This window comes from Microcaecilia unicolor, chromosome 1 (assembly GCF_901765095.1).
Source record: "Microcaecilia unicolor chromosome 1, aMicUni1.1, whole genome shotgun sequence".
Lineage (NCBI taxonomy): Eukaryota > Metazoa > Chordata > Amphibia > Gymnophiona > Siphonopidae > Microcaecilia > Microcaecilia unicolor.
Genome location: NC_044031.1, coordinates 241,506,870 through 241,520,586, shown reverse-complemented (window position 1 = coordinate 241,520,586; position 13,717 = coordinate 241,506,870). Strand labels below are relative to the sequence as shown.

General features: G+C 44.7%; 1 protein-coding gene across 1 annotated transcript in view; it reads left to right on the top strand.

Annotated features, from left to right (window-relative positions):
• The window catches only part of INVS (inversin), a 522,371-nt gene that overhangs the window by 419,287 nt on the left and 89,367 nt on the right, over window positions 1-13,717 (top strand). The window contains exon 12 of the mRNA XM_030205118.1: window positions 2,065-2,277. Coding sequence (XP_030060978.1) covers window positions 2,065-2,277 — 213 coding nt within the window. The remainder of the gene's footprint in view (window positions 1-2,064; window positions 2,278-13,717) is intronic.

The following is a 13,717-nucleotide window of genomic DNA, read 5'->3' as shown; positions in this document are numbered from 1 at the left end:
GTCACACCTCTCTCTATACAGCCTAGCAATCTTCCAGCTATGGCCACCGCCTTGTCACACTGTTTCGTCGCCTTCAAATCCTCAGATACTATCACCCCAAGATCCCTCTCTCCGCCCATACCTATCAGACTCTCCCCGCCTAACACATACGTCTCCCGTGGATTTCTATTCCCTAAGTGCATCACTTTGCATTTCTTCGCATTGAATTTTAATTGCCAAACCTTAGACCATTCTTCTAGCTTCCTCAGATCCTTTTTCATGTTTTCCACTCCCTCCCGGGTGTCCACTCTGTTACAGATTTTAGTATCATCCGTGAATAGGCAAACTTTACCTTCTAACCCTTCGGCAATGTCACTCACAAATATATTGAACAGAATCGGCCCAAGCACCGATCCCTGAGGCACTCCACTACTCACCTTTCCCTCCTCCGAGCGAATTCTATTCACCACCACCCTCTAGCGTCTGTCCGTCAACCAGTTCCTAATCCAGTTCACCACTTCAGGTCCTATCTTCAGCCCCTCCAGTTTATTTAAGAGCCTCCTGTGGGGAACCGTGTCAAAAGCTTTGCTGAAATCTAAGTAGATTACATCCATAGCTCGTCCCTGATTCAATTCTCCTGTCACCCAATCAAAGAACTCAATGAGATTCGTTTGGCACGATTTCCCTTTCGTAAAACCATGTTGTCTCAGATCTTGCAACTTATTGGCTTCCAGGAAATTCACTATCCTTTCCTTCAGCATCACTTCCATTACTTTTCCAATAACCGAAGTGAGGCTTACCGGCCTGTAGTTTCCAGCTTCTTCCCTATCACCACTTTTGTGAAGAGGGACCACCTCTGCCGTTCTCCAATCCCTCGGAACCTTTCCCGTCTGCAAGGATATATTAAACAAATCTTTAAGAGGACCCGCCAAAACCTCTCTGAGCTCCCTCAATATCCTGGGGTGGATCCCGTCCGGTCCCATGGCTTTGTCCACCTTTAGCTTTTCAAGTTGTTGATACACACTTTCTTCCGTGAACGGTGCTCTATCCACTTCATTCTCAATTGTACTATTTCCAGTCCATCGTGGTCCTTCTCCAGGATTTTCCTCTGTGAAAACAGAACAAAAGTATCTATTTAGCAAATTTGCTTTTTCTTCATCATGTTCCACATAGCGGTTCGCAGTATCTTTTAGTCTCACAATTCCCTTTTTAGTCATTCTCCTTTCACTAATATACACTCTAGTTAGTACATACTGTGGTCCTACAGGAGCAGGCCACGGGAAGAATTCCTTAGAACCAAGATTGTCTTTCTTTTTTTTTTTTTTTTTTGCTGACTTATTTCTCCTCACTTGTGTAAAAGAACAGGTTGCTCTTCCCTGTACAACAATAATTTTTTTTTTTGTTACATTTGTACCCCGCGCTTTCCCACTCATGGCAGGCTCAATGCGGCAGGCAATGGAGGGTTAAGTGACTTGCCCAGAGTCACAAGGAGCTGCCTGTGCCGGGAATCGAACTCAGTTCCTCAGTTCCCCAGGACCAAAGCCCACCACCCTAACCACTAGGCCACTCCTCTGTGTGGCTGTAGTTTACTAAGGGCACAGGCCTGTCTGCTAACCATGTTGCCACAGTTGGTAACAATGTGTTGCAGAGGGTATTTATCCAGTGGCGGCCCTACCATTAGACCAACTGAGGCGGGGGCCTCCTGCAGCACTCTACCCTCCTCAACCCTCTTCCCCACGTTTATCTTTCTTTTTTTTTTAATTTTCAAAAGGCGGCAATGGCAGTGGCAGCATTTCCCATAGGCTGTCCTGTCGCTGGCACCAGCCTCTTCTCCCAACTGTGGCACTATGGTTCTGAAATACTCTGAAAGAAATTAGCCATACCAGTCCTGTTATTACACATACTGTCTGGATATGAAGATGAGTTATGACGTGCATGGACGGCAGCACTCTATAAATTTAAGTATGTAAAAATATGTGATGAGCACCTTGTGACCAAGGGCCCACTCCACTTATACAATGAGGGAGTATATTTTAAAACAAACAGTTTCCCACTGTAATTCTTTATTCTGTTTCATTGTTTTAGATACACTCCTCTTGATTATGCGCTGCTCGGAGAACACCATGAGGTGATTCAGTTTATGCTAGAGCATGGTGCTTTGTCTATAGCTGCCATACAAGACATTGCAGCTTCTAAAATCCAGGCTGTTTATAAAGGGTACAAAGTGCGAAAGGCATTTAAAGAAAGAAAAAATCTTCTAATGAAGCATGAACAGTTAAGAAAGGATGCTGCTGCCAAGTAAGTGCAACTCTTAACTACTGGTAAAACAAGTAAGGAAAGTATGCAGAGCATACGTCATGATTTTTTTCCAATCCCCCTTGCATCTAAATTCATGTTGTGATGAGCACCTTGTAGCTAAGGGCCTACTCCACCCAATCTTCTGTCTCACTGGGGACTCTGGCTGGATTCTGACTACTTTCTCAGACAGTCGAGGCCTTGGTATGAGTTCCCTGGTTCTCCATAGATTTGACTGTAGTGTTACTGCCCCTTGTGGTTCATGGCCACTAGATTGCTGCCAGGGCTAACCAGAGGTTTGCCTCTAAGAAAGGGCTTAGAGACAGCTCTCCTAGATAGTAGCCAGTAGTCTCTATCCTGGAATGGGGACCTCTTTACACTTAGGGTGACTCATCCATATACTCCAGTCCTCCAATCCTGCTGCTCCTGGTAAAGCTTTCCAGTAGTCAAACAATAGTTCTGGTACTTCAAGCGTCCCCTGGTGCCTCTTATAGAAATAAATATGCTTGGTTAGCAGGTTTCATGAGGTTATGCAAATTAGTCCATCCATATGCAGACCCAATCCAATTAGCCTTCCTAACCACTCTGTTGAAGGGAAATTCTTCTCACAAGCAAACAGTTCCTCTCACAATCTTTAACTGAGCACTCCTTCAGAAGACCTGGGTCTCCGTTAAAAACAGCCTCCACCCCTGGACAGGACTTTCAATTTCCACCAGAACTTTACAGTCCTGTCCTCCACCCCCAGCTGTTAGTCTAGTTTTTAATTCATACCACCCAATGTTACCTCACATTGCGTTCCACAACAGTTATTTACTTATTTACTGTAACATTATGGTAAGTACCTTTTCTTTGGTTTTTTGGATGTGGCATCTTGCCTCAACATCCCCTGGCATCTGGTAGAGATCATCTCTTCTGGTCCTATTCTTAGGGGTCCATGCCCCAGGGTTTACAGCCCATTCCAACCGGTCTCTCAGGTTACCAGGTGCTCTGCATGCCTTCTTCCTCTTCAGGTTCCCTATCCTTCCTTCCTTCTTCACAGCTCCTCATGGAAGGCGCCTTTTTTATAGGGCTGGTAATAACCCACCACACCCCTCCTGGGCCCCTCCTGGTTCTGGAAGGGTCCAGTACCTTCTTCAGGCTACTTCCTTCCTAAAGGGAATCCACTGCTATGGGCCTTCCCCGGCCCCTATGTTCCTGGCCTTTGCTGGAGCTCCCTCTAGTGTCCCCTTTACAGCATTTTACTGGCTTTTCACCATGAGAGCCCCCTCTGATGGCCTCTTCAGGGTAGGGCATGATGTCCTGTGTTTATCATAATGTGTGGGAGGGGGACATCATGGCCTCTTCAGGGTAGGGCATGATGTCCTGTGTTTATCATAATGAGTGGGAGGGGGAAGAGGGGTTGGTTGTTATGTGTGTACATATTTATGTATGTTCATATATGTTTGTGTATTGGTATGTATGTGAGTGCATGCGTGCAAGTGCCTTTTGTGCGTCTTGTTCAGGAGAAGAGATGAGAAGTGGTGGCAGTTTTGAAAGATACAATTTCTTAATCACTATGAAGAAACAGTATGTTTTAAGCCTATAAAACATATTGGATATTTTCCTGTCTTAAATATGTCTGAAGTGTATTTCTTCTGTTTGGCCAGCAGATGGTGCATGTTTGTGCTTACAGCTGCTACAGAGGCCGTACTTCTCTTTCTTTTATTTGGCACACAGATAATAGGAAGTGCCTGTAGTGATGTAACCGGTTTTTATTGACTATTCTGGGCTCTGATTGGCCTGGAGTTTTGAAATTACCCAGCAGATGCTGGCTGTTGCTCCATTTTAAGCCCTGGAGAAGGAGAGAGAGATCTCTTTTGCTGAAGCTCTATGAACAGAAATATGTCTTGATCTCCCCAGGTATTTTCTAGGAAGTATGCAAGTGTTTATTTGGTATTATGATTGATCCATATTTCAGTTACCTGTTATTGTTTGCCAATTGCACTATTTTGTTCCATTGTTCAATATTTTTAAAGAGAATAAACATAATTGTTTGTTCGCCCTGTTTGTCTGGACTGATAAAGAATCCTGGTGGTTTGTGTGTTGGGTTTGTGAGTGCTTTCTGGGAAATGAAGGACCACTGGAAGTATGGCCTCCAGTAACCTAGAAATCACTGGGGATAATTTGGGAGCAGGAGACTCGCCCAGAGGCGGTTGTGACTCAGTTGGTGGGAGGAGGGTGCTAGTGTAGAGCACAAGCGGCAAGTGCAGGCAGACCTGAGCTGTGCTGGGGATAAATAAGTGGCCGCGGGGTAACCGCAGGCGGGTGGCTAGGTGTTTCATCACAGATCTTTGTCCTTTTTGGTGGCAGCGTGATGGGATTGTCAGGCTCAGTGTGTGACGTGAGGGTTACCATCCACTGAGTGGTTCACAGTCTTTTTTATCTGTAACCTCCAGACACAGAGCACAGTGAACAAGTGCAGCAGTAACAGGGTCCTTTTCCTATTAAGTTTTTTTTGGTAGTTAGGAGATTAGCAGTGCGCTGATGGCAACTGGCAGCAGTCAGCAGACACTGGAGATGCCTGACCTAACACAAGAGCACTCAGATGGCCTCAGCGAGGAGAAGCTTCAGAACCGGCTTACGCAGAGTTCTTCTGAGGGGAGACCAGACTCCTTGTGTACAACAGCCCATACGTTGGCAGGGTTGGGTGCCATGCCAGCTGAAATCCAGCAGATCTACATGGTAGAACAACAGAGGCTAGACCAACAGCAGCTGCAATGAGAGGAAGACCAACAGCGGCGTGAAGAGTGTGAATTCCAGCAGCAGCGTGAGGAGTGGGAATTCTAGCTGCAGAAATTAAAAAGATGGATATGTAAATGGCTCGCATCCAAAGCTCCAGCCCAACCCCTGTGCCAATGCCTGAGGCAGGATCCGCAGCCCAGATCGGACCCAACTTGTTTTCACAGATTGATGATGTTCGAGGTGACATAGAGGGATATCTAACTGCCTTTGAAAAAAATTTCTGGCTCAATTAGATTTTTCAGATAGACTGGATGCGCTATCTGGGAGGAAAGCTCACTGGTAGAACAGTTGAGGCATTCCAAGGACTGTCCATGGAGACATGCTCCCAGTTTGAGGAGATGCACGAAGCTTTGTTAAACCTTATGCCATTACCTCCGACACCTACAGACTAAAGTTCCGGACTTTGCAAAAGTGGGCAGATATACTCACAGCAAGTTTATGATTCAGCTAAGAGACCAGCATCAGCAGTGGCTCAGTGGAGTTGAAGTTAAAACCTGGAGGACTGCCAAAACCTGATGGTCCTGGAGCAGTTTCTGCAGCGTTGTCGTCCAGAGGTGAGGGAACATGTTCAAGATCACCAGCTCCGTACTCCAGAGAAAGTGGTTCAGTTGGCTGACATCTTTATGGCTAACCGCCCCTGGTTGGTAAAGAGAAGCCATCCTTATCTGCAGCAGCTGGGATCTAAGGGCAGCCAGGCCCCTAAGCAAAATATCCCTGCAACCTCAGAGACTGTCAATAAACTCTCTAGTGTTCCCCAAAAACCTAAAGACTTCAGGCACGAATGTCCTTGTTTCCAGTGTGGGTGCACAGGACATTTCAAAGCAGATTGCCCAGATGATCTCAAGCCTGCGCTAAAGAGCCTTTCAGTTCCTGCACCAACGCTAGAAACCTTTGTAGGTGACTCCAGTACCTCGAAGGAGACCCACACAATTGCCGCAGCACAAAAGTTACTGGCCATTCATCAAGCAAGGAAGCAGATGGATTTCCACAACACTACAGCACTCTAGTAACTGTGAATCAGACACAGGTAGCTGGGCTTGTGGACACTGGCTCTGGCATGACTTTGTTATTATCAGAGCTAGTGCCAGAAGATGCTATTCTACCAGGGCACACTGCAGAGATAGTGCTAGCCAATGGATCCAGAGAAACTGTACCCACTGCTCAAATATTCCTGCTTTGGGGTAGCAAACCTGGATACAGAGATGTAGGCATAATGAAAAACATGCTAACACCAATGCTATGTGGGACCAATGTGGGTCCAATGAACATTACCCTTGATAGCGGAGTCAGCATTTCCGCTATGGTGACCCGTATTCAGGCCAGGGTGGCCCAAAAAGCAGAGGCAGCAGAGATCACCTCTCCAGTTCCAGATTCTGAGCCAGTCCAGGTGGAACCAGCTGACCATGTGACAGGAAGAGGTGCTCCAGTGCTTCCAGCAGCACCAGCTCCAGAGGTGACCAGTGCCGTGAGTATGGAACAGCCTGACTTAACTGACACACCTATTGATCAGACTGATGACCCTGATTTGTCAGAGTCACCAGCAGAAACCCTTTCAGATATGGATACTGATATAGGACAGAGACATGCTTTCAGGAAGCACAGTGCTCTGACCCTGACCTAGAAGCCCTGAGGCAGAAGCCTGGTCAGCCAACCAATGAGTGGTAAAGATCATATCCTATGGAAAGGTGGGGGCTTGTTGTACAGAGAGACTGATCCTGCTGGTCCTAATAGGCCCTGGACAGCAGACAAGCAGCTTATAGTGCCCAGGGCATACAGAGAACAGCTTCTACAGATTGCGCATGACATTCCACTAGCAGGGACATCAGGGGGTGACATGCACACATACTAGACTGACCCAGATCTTCTATTGGCTGGGAGTATCTCGCGCCATAGCTGAATATTGTCAAACCTGTGATGCATGCCAAACAGTGGATAAGACCCAAGATCACCCCCAAGCTCCCCTGAAACCTTTACCCATTATCAGTGAGCCCTTTGAGAGAATAACTGTGGATTTAGTGGGGCCTCTAGCTGTCCCTAGCCAGACTGGGCAAAGATATAATTTGGCAGTGGTGGACTGTGCTACCAGATATCCTGAAGTGGCAGCCTTATCCTCCATAGAATCAGAGAAAATTGCCACTGCCCTGCTAGAAATATTTTCCCGGGTAGGATATCCACAAGAAATACTCTCAGACCAAGGAACACAGTTTATGTCTGAGTGGGCACGCTGTGGAGTGAAATCTGTACGTACCACACCATATCACCCTGAACCTAATGGGTTGGTGAAGAGATTTAATGAGATATTAAAGCATATGTTAAAGACTTTCGTAGAGACAGGAGACCATGACTGGGAAAAATACTTTACCCTACCTACTGTTTGCATACAGAGAAGTACCTCAGGAGTCTACAGGGTTCTCCCCATTTGAGCTGCTTTATGGCTGGAGGGTGAGAGGGCCCCTTGAACCTAATAAGAGAACATTGGGAGGAGAAAGTTGATACCTCTGACACCCCTGTAATTGAATATGTAGAGATTAGAAGACCTTGTGGGTTTTGTCAGAGATAACTTGCAGGCAAGCCTAGACTAAGCAAAAGACCTGGTATGATCGTAAGGCCCAAAATAGAGTTTTATAAGGGCCAGCAGGCACTTGTTTTAGTCCCAGTTCGTCAGAATAAACTTCAAGCTAATTGGGTGGGACTTACAAGGTCATAAGGCACCTGAATAATATAAAGTATGTTATATCTATGGACTTTCGAGACAGAAAGCAGCTTACTTTTCATGTAAATATATTAAACGCCTATGCAAATCGTATAGCTATGGTGCTAGCTGTGTGCAGCCTACCAGAAGAGTGTCAGGATAGTGAACCCATAGCTGAACTCATAGCAGAGACATTATCAGAGGGATCCAACACTGAAGAGAGACCATTTAAATCTACATACTGTGAAAACACTTTCAGTTAAAAGGGGGAACTAGAACAACAGGAAACATGTGTAAAAGAGACACATTTTACATGCTCTAAGTATGAGAAAGATTTCAGTATAAAAAAGGAGCTAATGCAGCACCTGAAAAATAATAAATATGTACAAGTATAGAATATGGGAAAAGCTGTATCAATAAAGCAAACATTACAGAATATCAGAAAAACACTGATAATAGAATATATTCATGTCCTGGTTATTGACAGTTGCTTCAACCAAGACAAAAGCTCCACAAGAAAATTTCGCCCAGGAGAGAGACCAGTTTCCCATACGGAGTGTAAGCAAAGTTTGAGTTCTGGAAATTATTGTCAAAACTGCAAAGAACCCCTTCAGGGAAGAAACCATTTCCAAGCACTGGAGAATACACACAGGAGTAAAACCAATCACATGTGCTGAGTGTGGTAAAAGCTTTTGTCAGATGATACTCCTCACTATTCACAAATTGAAACATACAGAATTAAAACTGTTAGCATGTACTGAGTGTGGTAAAAAATTCTGTTATAAGCACCGGAAGAGCAATAAACATGGCAAAGCTGATGGCCTCTCTAGGAAGGAAAAGCCAGACACTGGACTATCAAGACCTGATCAGCTATCTGTGGAGGCCGCAGTCCGGGGTCTCTCCTTAAGGTGGGAAGTGAGAAGAAACAGTGTGTTTTAAACCTGTAAAATTTATTGGATATTTTCCTGTCTTAAATATGTCTGAAGTGTATTTCTCCTGTTTAGCCAGCAAATGGTGCATGTTTATGCTTAAAGATGTTATAGAGGACTGACTTCTCTTTCTTTTATTTGGCACACATAACAGGAAGTGCATGTAATGATGTAACCAGTTTTTATTTGAAACTTGACTGTTCTGGGCTCTAATTAGCCTGGAGTTTTGAAATTACCCAGCAGATGCTAGTTGTTGCTTCATTTTCAGCCTGGGAGAAGGAGAAGGAGAGGGAAATCTTTTGCTGAAGCTCTGTGAACAGATATTTGTCCTGATACTTTCTAGGAAGTATGCAAGTGTTTAGTTGGTGTTATGATTGATCCATATTTCAGTTACCTGTTATTGTTTGCCAATTGCACTATTTTGTTCCACTGTTCAATATTTTTTAAGAGAATAAACATAATTGTTTGTTCGCCCTGTTTGTCTGGACTGATAAAGAATCCTGATGGTGTGTGTGTTGGGTCTGTGAGTGCTTTCTGGGAACTGAGGGACCACTGGGAGTATGGCCTCCAGTAACCTAGAAATAACTGGGGATAATTTGGGAGCGGGAGACTCGCCCAGAGGCGGTTGTGACCCAGTTGGTGGGAGGAGGGTGCTAGTGTAGAGCACAAGTGGCAGGTGCAGGCGAACCTGAGCTGTGCTGGGGATAGACCCTCTGAGTGGCCACAGTGGGTGGCTAGGCGCTTCATCACAATCACTATGGCGCTTATTTTTGAAGCAGATTAATGTCTCAATTTGACCAAAACAAAGTCCATCTGCTGAAAATGTCTAAATCATAATTTTCGAAAGGCAGAGTTTGGATGTTTTACATTGAGTTCATCCAAACAGCAAGGGAGTATGTTGGAGGCATGTTTTGAGCGGGACTAGGGCAGACCCAAAATTAGGACATCTTTCAGCGTTAATAGAACGGGAAGAAATGTCCAAGGCAAAATAGAAGGATGTTTTTGTCTAGACCTGTTTCAGTCACGTCCACGGTACAAATAGGTTCCCTGATTGAACAGCTGACCACTGTAGGAATGAAGGCATGAACCACTTCTTCTCCCAGAGGTTACTGACCCCCTCTCACCACTGTAAGAAGTGGATACCAGGCTGTTTGACAACTTCAGGTATTATGGCCATTCTTAACAAAGCAGCAAACAAGTGTAGTACTCCCTACAGTGAAACTTGAACAACAAGACCCAGGTGTAACTCCCACTTTAACTCTTAGTTCTGTACAAATATGTGAGCCCTCCTAGAACATATCAATACCTACTATACCTGAATTTATTTGACACCTGCAAGCGTGATTATTGTAATGGAGGGCTCACAATAACATACTGTATAACGGAATTAAGGTCCTATTGTTTAAGTCCACTGCACTGACCACTAGGCTGCACCTCTGCTCTGTAGGAACATCTGTTTATTTTGGACGTTATGAGCAGGATGTCCCCAATTCTGAAAATGCCCCCTCTATGTTACAAAGAATCAGTATGTATATACAGCAGCTGTTAGATGTACTTCTCCTATAGAAATGTGTGAGGATGCAACTATGACACCTCCTCCCCCCACTGGGGATATAGACAAGTAAATAATGCCACTAACTATAGAGGGAAATATATATATTCCAAAGGTCCCAAAATTTGGAATTCCTTCTTATTATTCACTGATCAACCACATGGACCACACAGAGCAAATAGAGAAAGATTCGTTTCCAAAGATAAAGTGCAAAAAAAAGTATAAACAGAAGGAAAGTTTAGATTGAGTCCCTAATATGGTCACTTTGGATGATAATGAAATGAACAGAACTCAGAATAACACCCCCCACCCCCCCTGTCTGGCAAAAGCCACCTGAAAAGCCCAGCTGGTAGTGATCACAGAGCTTAAGATATTTATATGACCTCAGTCTGTTGGTATCAGGTCATCTCCTCAAAATAACAGCTGGAGCAACAGGTGCAAGGTGGTGGTAATGTTTTATTGTGCCCATCATGGTCATTGGACAATGGAGTGGAGTAACCTAATGGTTAGTGCAGCAGCCTGAGAACCTGGGGTACTTGGTTTGAGTTCCTCAGACTCCTCATGACTCTGGGCAGGTCATTTAACCCTCCATTGCCCCAGGTACCAAATGAGTACCTGTATGTAAACTGCTTTGAGTGTAACCACAGAAAGGCAGTGGAGTGGAGGAGTGGCCTAGTGGTTAGAGTGGTGGACTTTGGTCCTGGGGAACTGGGTTTGATTCCCACTGCAGGCATAGACAGCTACTTGTGACTCTGGGCAAGTCACTTAACCCTCCATTGCCCCAGGTACAAATAAGTACCTAAGCCGCATTGAGCCTGCCATGAGTGGAAAGCGCGGGGTACAAATAAAAAAAAAATCCTATCCCCCGATGTTCTTGTGTTTTTTGCAGATGCATATTATATATAATTTCTTATCAGATGTGGCCTTCAATTCATGATTCCATCTTGACAGGTGATTGTTCTGTTTCCTATTGTTGTAGTTATGATAATCCACAAGAATGTCTTTGGCATCATCTTGTATAACTCCCAATTCCTGAGGTGCCAAGTAGTCTGTGGCTGTATAAACAGTTGTCCTTGTCCAAGGCTATCTGCATGCCTCCAAACTAAGCCAGCTATCACTGGATACATAGTTTCTCAGGATCAAGGCTAGGAGTCTTCCTTAGATGCAAGGCATAAGTCTTTTCGGCACAGGGCACAACATACTTTGCAATAAGTCTGTGATACACTGGTTACCACCTATAGTCCCCCCTGTTTTAAGGTGAGAGTTGGCAAGGCCGCCTCACATCTTAAAACTAGCTAAATGTTTTAGTGTGCATGTGTGTTAGGACCAAATGATATAGTAACAATAGCTTAAAAAGTTAGTACAGCAATAAATGAATAACAACAAGTAATGGATAAATGTAATGCTAATATGTAAATGCTAGAACTGAATATGTAAAGAAATAATAGATTTACAGTAATAAATCTCTTCATAAAATGGATGCACTGGTGACGGCAGTCAACAAGAACACCACTCTCCCGGTAGAGGGTGGTGTGATCTTAGAGGACATGCAGGATAGAAGGTTAGAAGCTTCTTTGAAGCATGCCTTTCAAGTGTCGGGCCTGGCTCTACAAGTGTCTATTTGTAGTTCGTGTGCTGCCAGAGCGTACCTTTCTCCCGTGGGCGAACAAATCAGTATAATCGAAAGCCGATTTTGGTCGTCTTCAACTGCACTCCGTCGCAGGAACGAACAAAGTGGACGGGGGCATGTCGGAGGCGTGAAGGCGGAACTGGGTTATCGGCCGAGGAGAGATGGGCGTCTTTAGCTGATAATCGAAACAAGAAGGGCGTTTTTGATGAGAATTTGGTCCGCTTTATTTGGACCCTTTTTTTTCAGGTCCAAGTCCCAAAAAAGTGCCCCAACTGACCAGATGACCACTGGAGGGAATCGGGGATCACCTCCCCTGACTCCCCCAGTGGTCACTAACCCCCCTCCCACCAAAAAATAACCCACTTTACAAACTTTTTTTCCTAGCCTGTATGCCAGCCTCAAATGCCGTACCCACCTCCATGACAGCAGAATGTGTTCTATCCTCTGACAGCCTTTCCCTGGTTCTGAAGTGGCTCTCGGGTGAGTGTGACACCTTTTCTGTTATGCGCACTGCAGAGTCACAGCCTGGAGCACTTTTAGTGGGTACCGCAATGCACTTCAGGCAGGCGGACCCAGGCCCATCCCCCCTACCTGTAACACTTGTGCTGGTAAATGGGAGACCTCCAAAACCCACTGAACCACATGTAGGTGCCCCCTTCACCCGTAAGAGCTATGGTAGTGTTGTACATTTGTGGGTAGTGGGTTTTGGGGTTGGGGTTGCGGGCTCAGCACCCGTGGTAAGGGAGCTATGCATGTGAGAGCTGTTTCTGAAGTCCACCGCACTGACCTCTAGGGTGCCCAGTTGGTGTCCTGGCATGTCAGGGGGGCCAGTGTACTACGAATCCTGACCCCTCCCACGACCAAATGGCTCGGATTAGGACGTTTTTGAGCTGGCCAGTTTTAGTTTCCATTATCTCTAAAAAAACAAAATGCCCAGCTCAGAAATAAACAAATCCATGGCATTTGGTCCATACAAACCATATTTTCAAAACAAAAAAAAAGACGTCCATTTTTTTTTTTTTTTGAAAATACGGTCTGTCCCTCCTCTTCACCTACCCGTTTTCGGACATAAACGCCCATGGAGATAGGCGTTTGCGTTCGATTATGCCCCTCTGTATCTCTACCTGCTGGTAGATAGATGCAACCCACCATAAGCACTGCCACGCTGGGAAAAGACCAAAGGTCCATCAAGCCCAGCACTCTGTCTCCAATAGCGGCCAATCCAGGCCCCAAGAACCTGGCAAAAAACCCTAAATTTAATAACGATCAATGGGCCAGTTTCTGTATTCATCTTCTGCGACTAAAGGAAAGAAAATTATCAGGTAATACATAATGTTACCTTCTCTGTTTATTTTCCATTGAATGTTGTATCATGCTATTGTGCACCTGGTGTTTTGTATAGTAATTTTTCGCCTTTGATAGAGTTGCTTTATGATTTCAATCTAATGCCTAAAAATACTTTGATTTTGGAAGATTTCAATTTACATGCTGATAAAAATGAATGTTGTAGCACTGTTGCTAATTTTTTGGATATGATGGATATGTTGGAATGGAATGGTAGATGTCGCCACACATATAGATTGCCATATTTTAGATCTAATCTTTGTAGATATAAATCAGTCTAATCTTGAGTCATAGTTGGATGATGTTATAGATGTGCCTTCGTCTGACCATTTTATGATTAAGTTGTGGTTTACAGTGATGGCCACATGATGTGTTTTCAACCAGTTGTCTATACACTTCTCTTGAGCTCCTTACGAGTTCTCATCTCAAATCAGAATTGGCAGATAATTCTGCCATTTTTGATGATACTGATGTTAATTCAGCTGTTGAATCATGAAATGCATTATTGTTGCAAT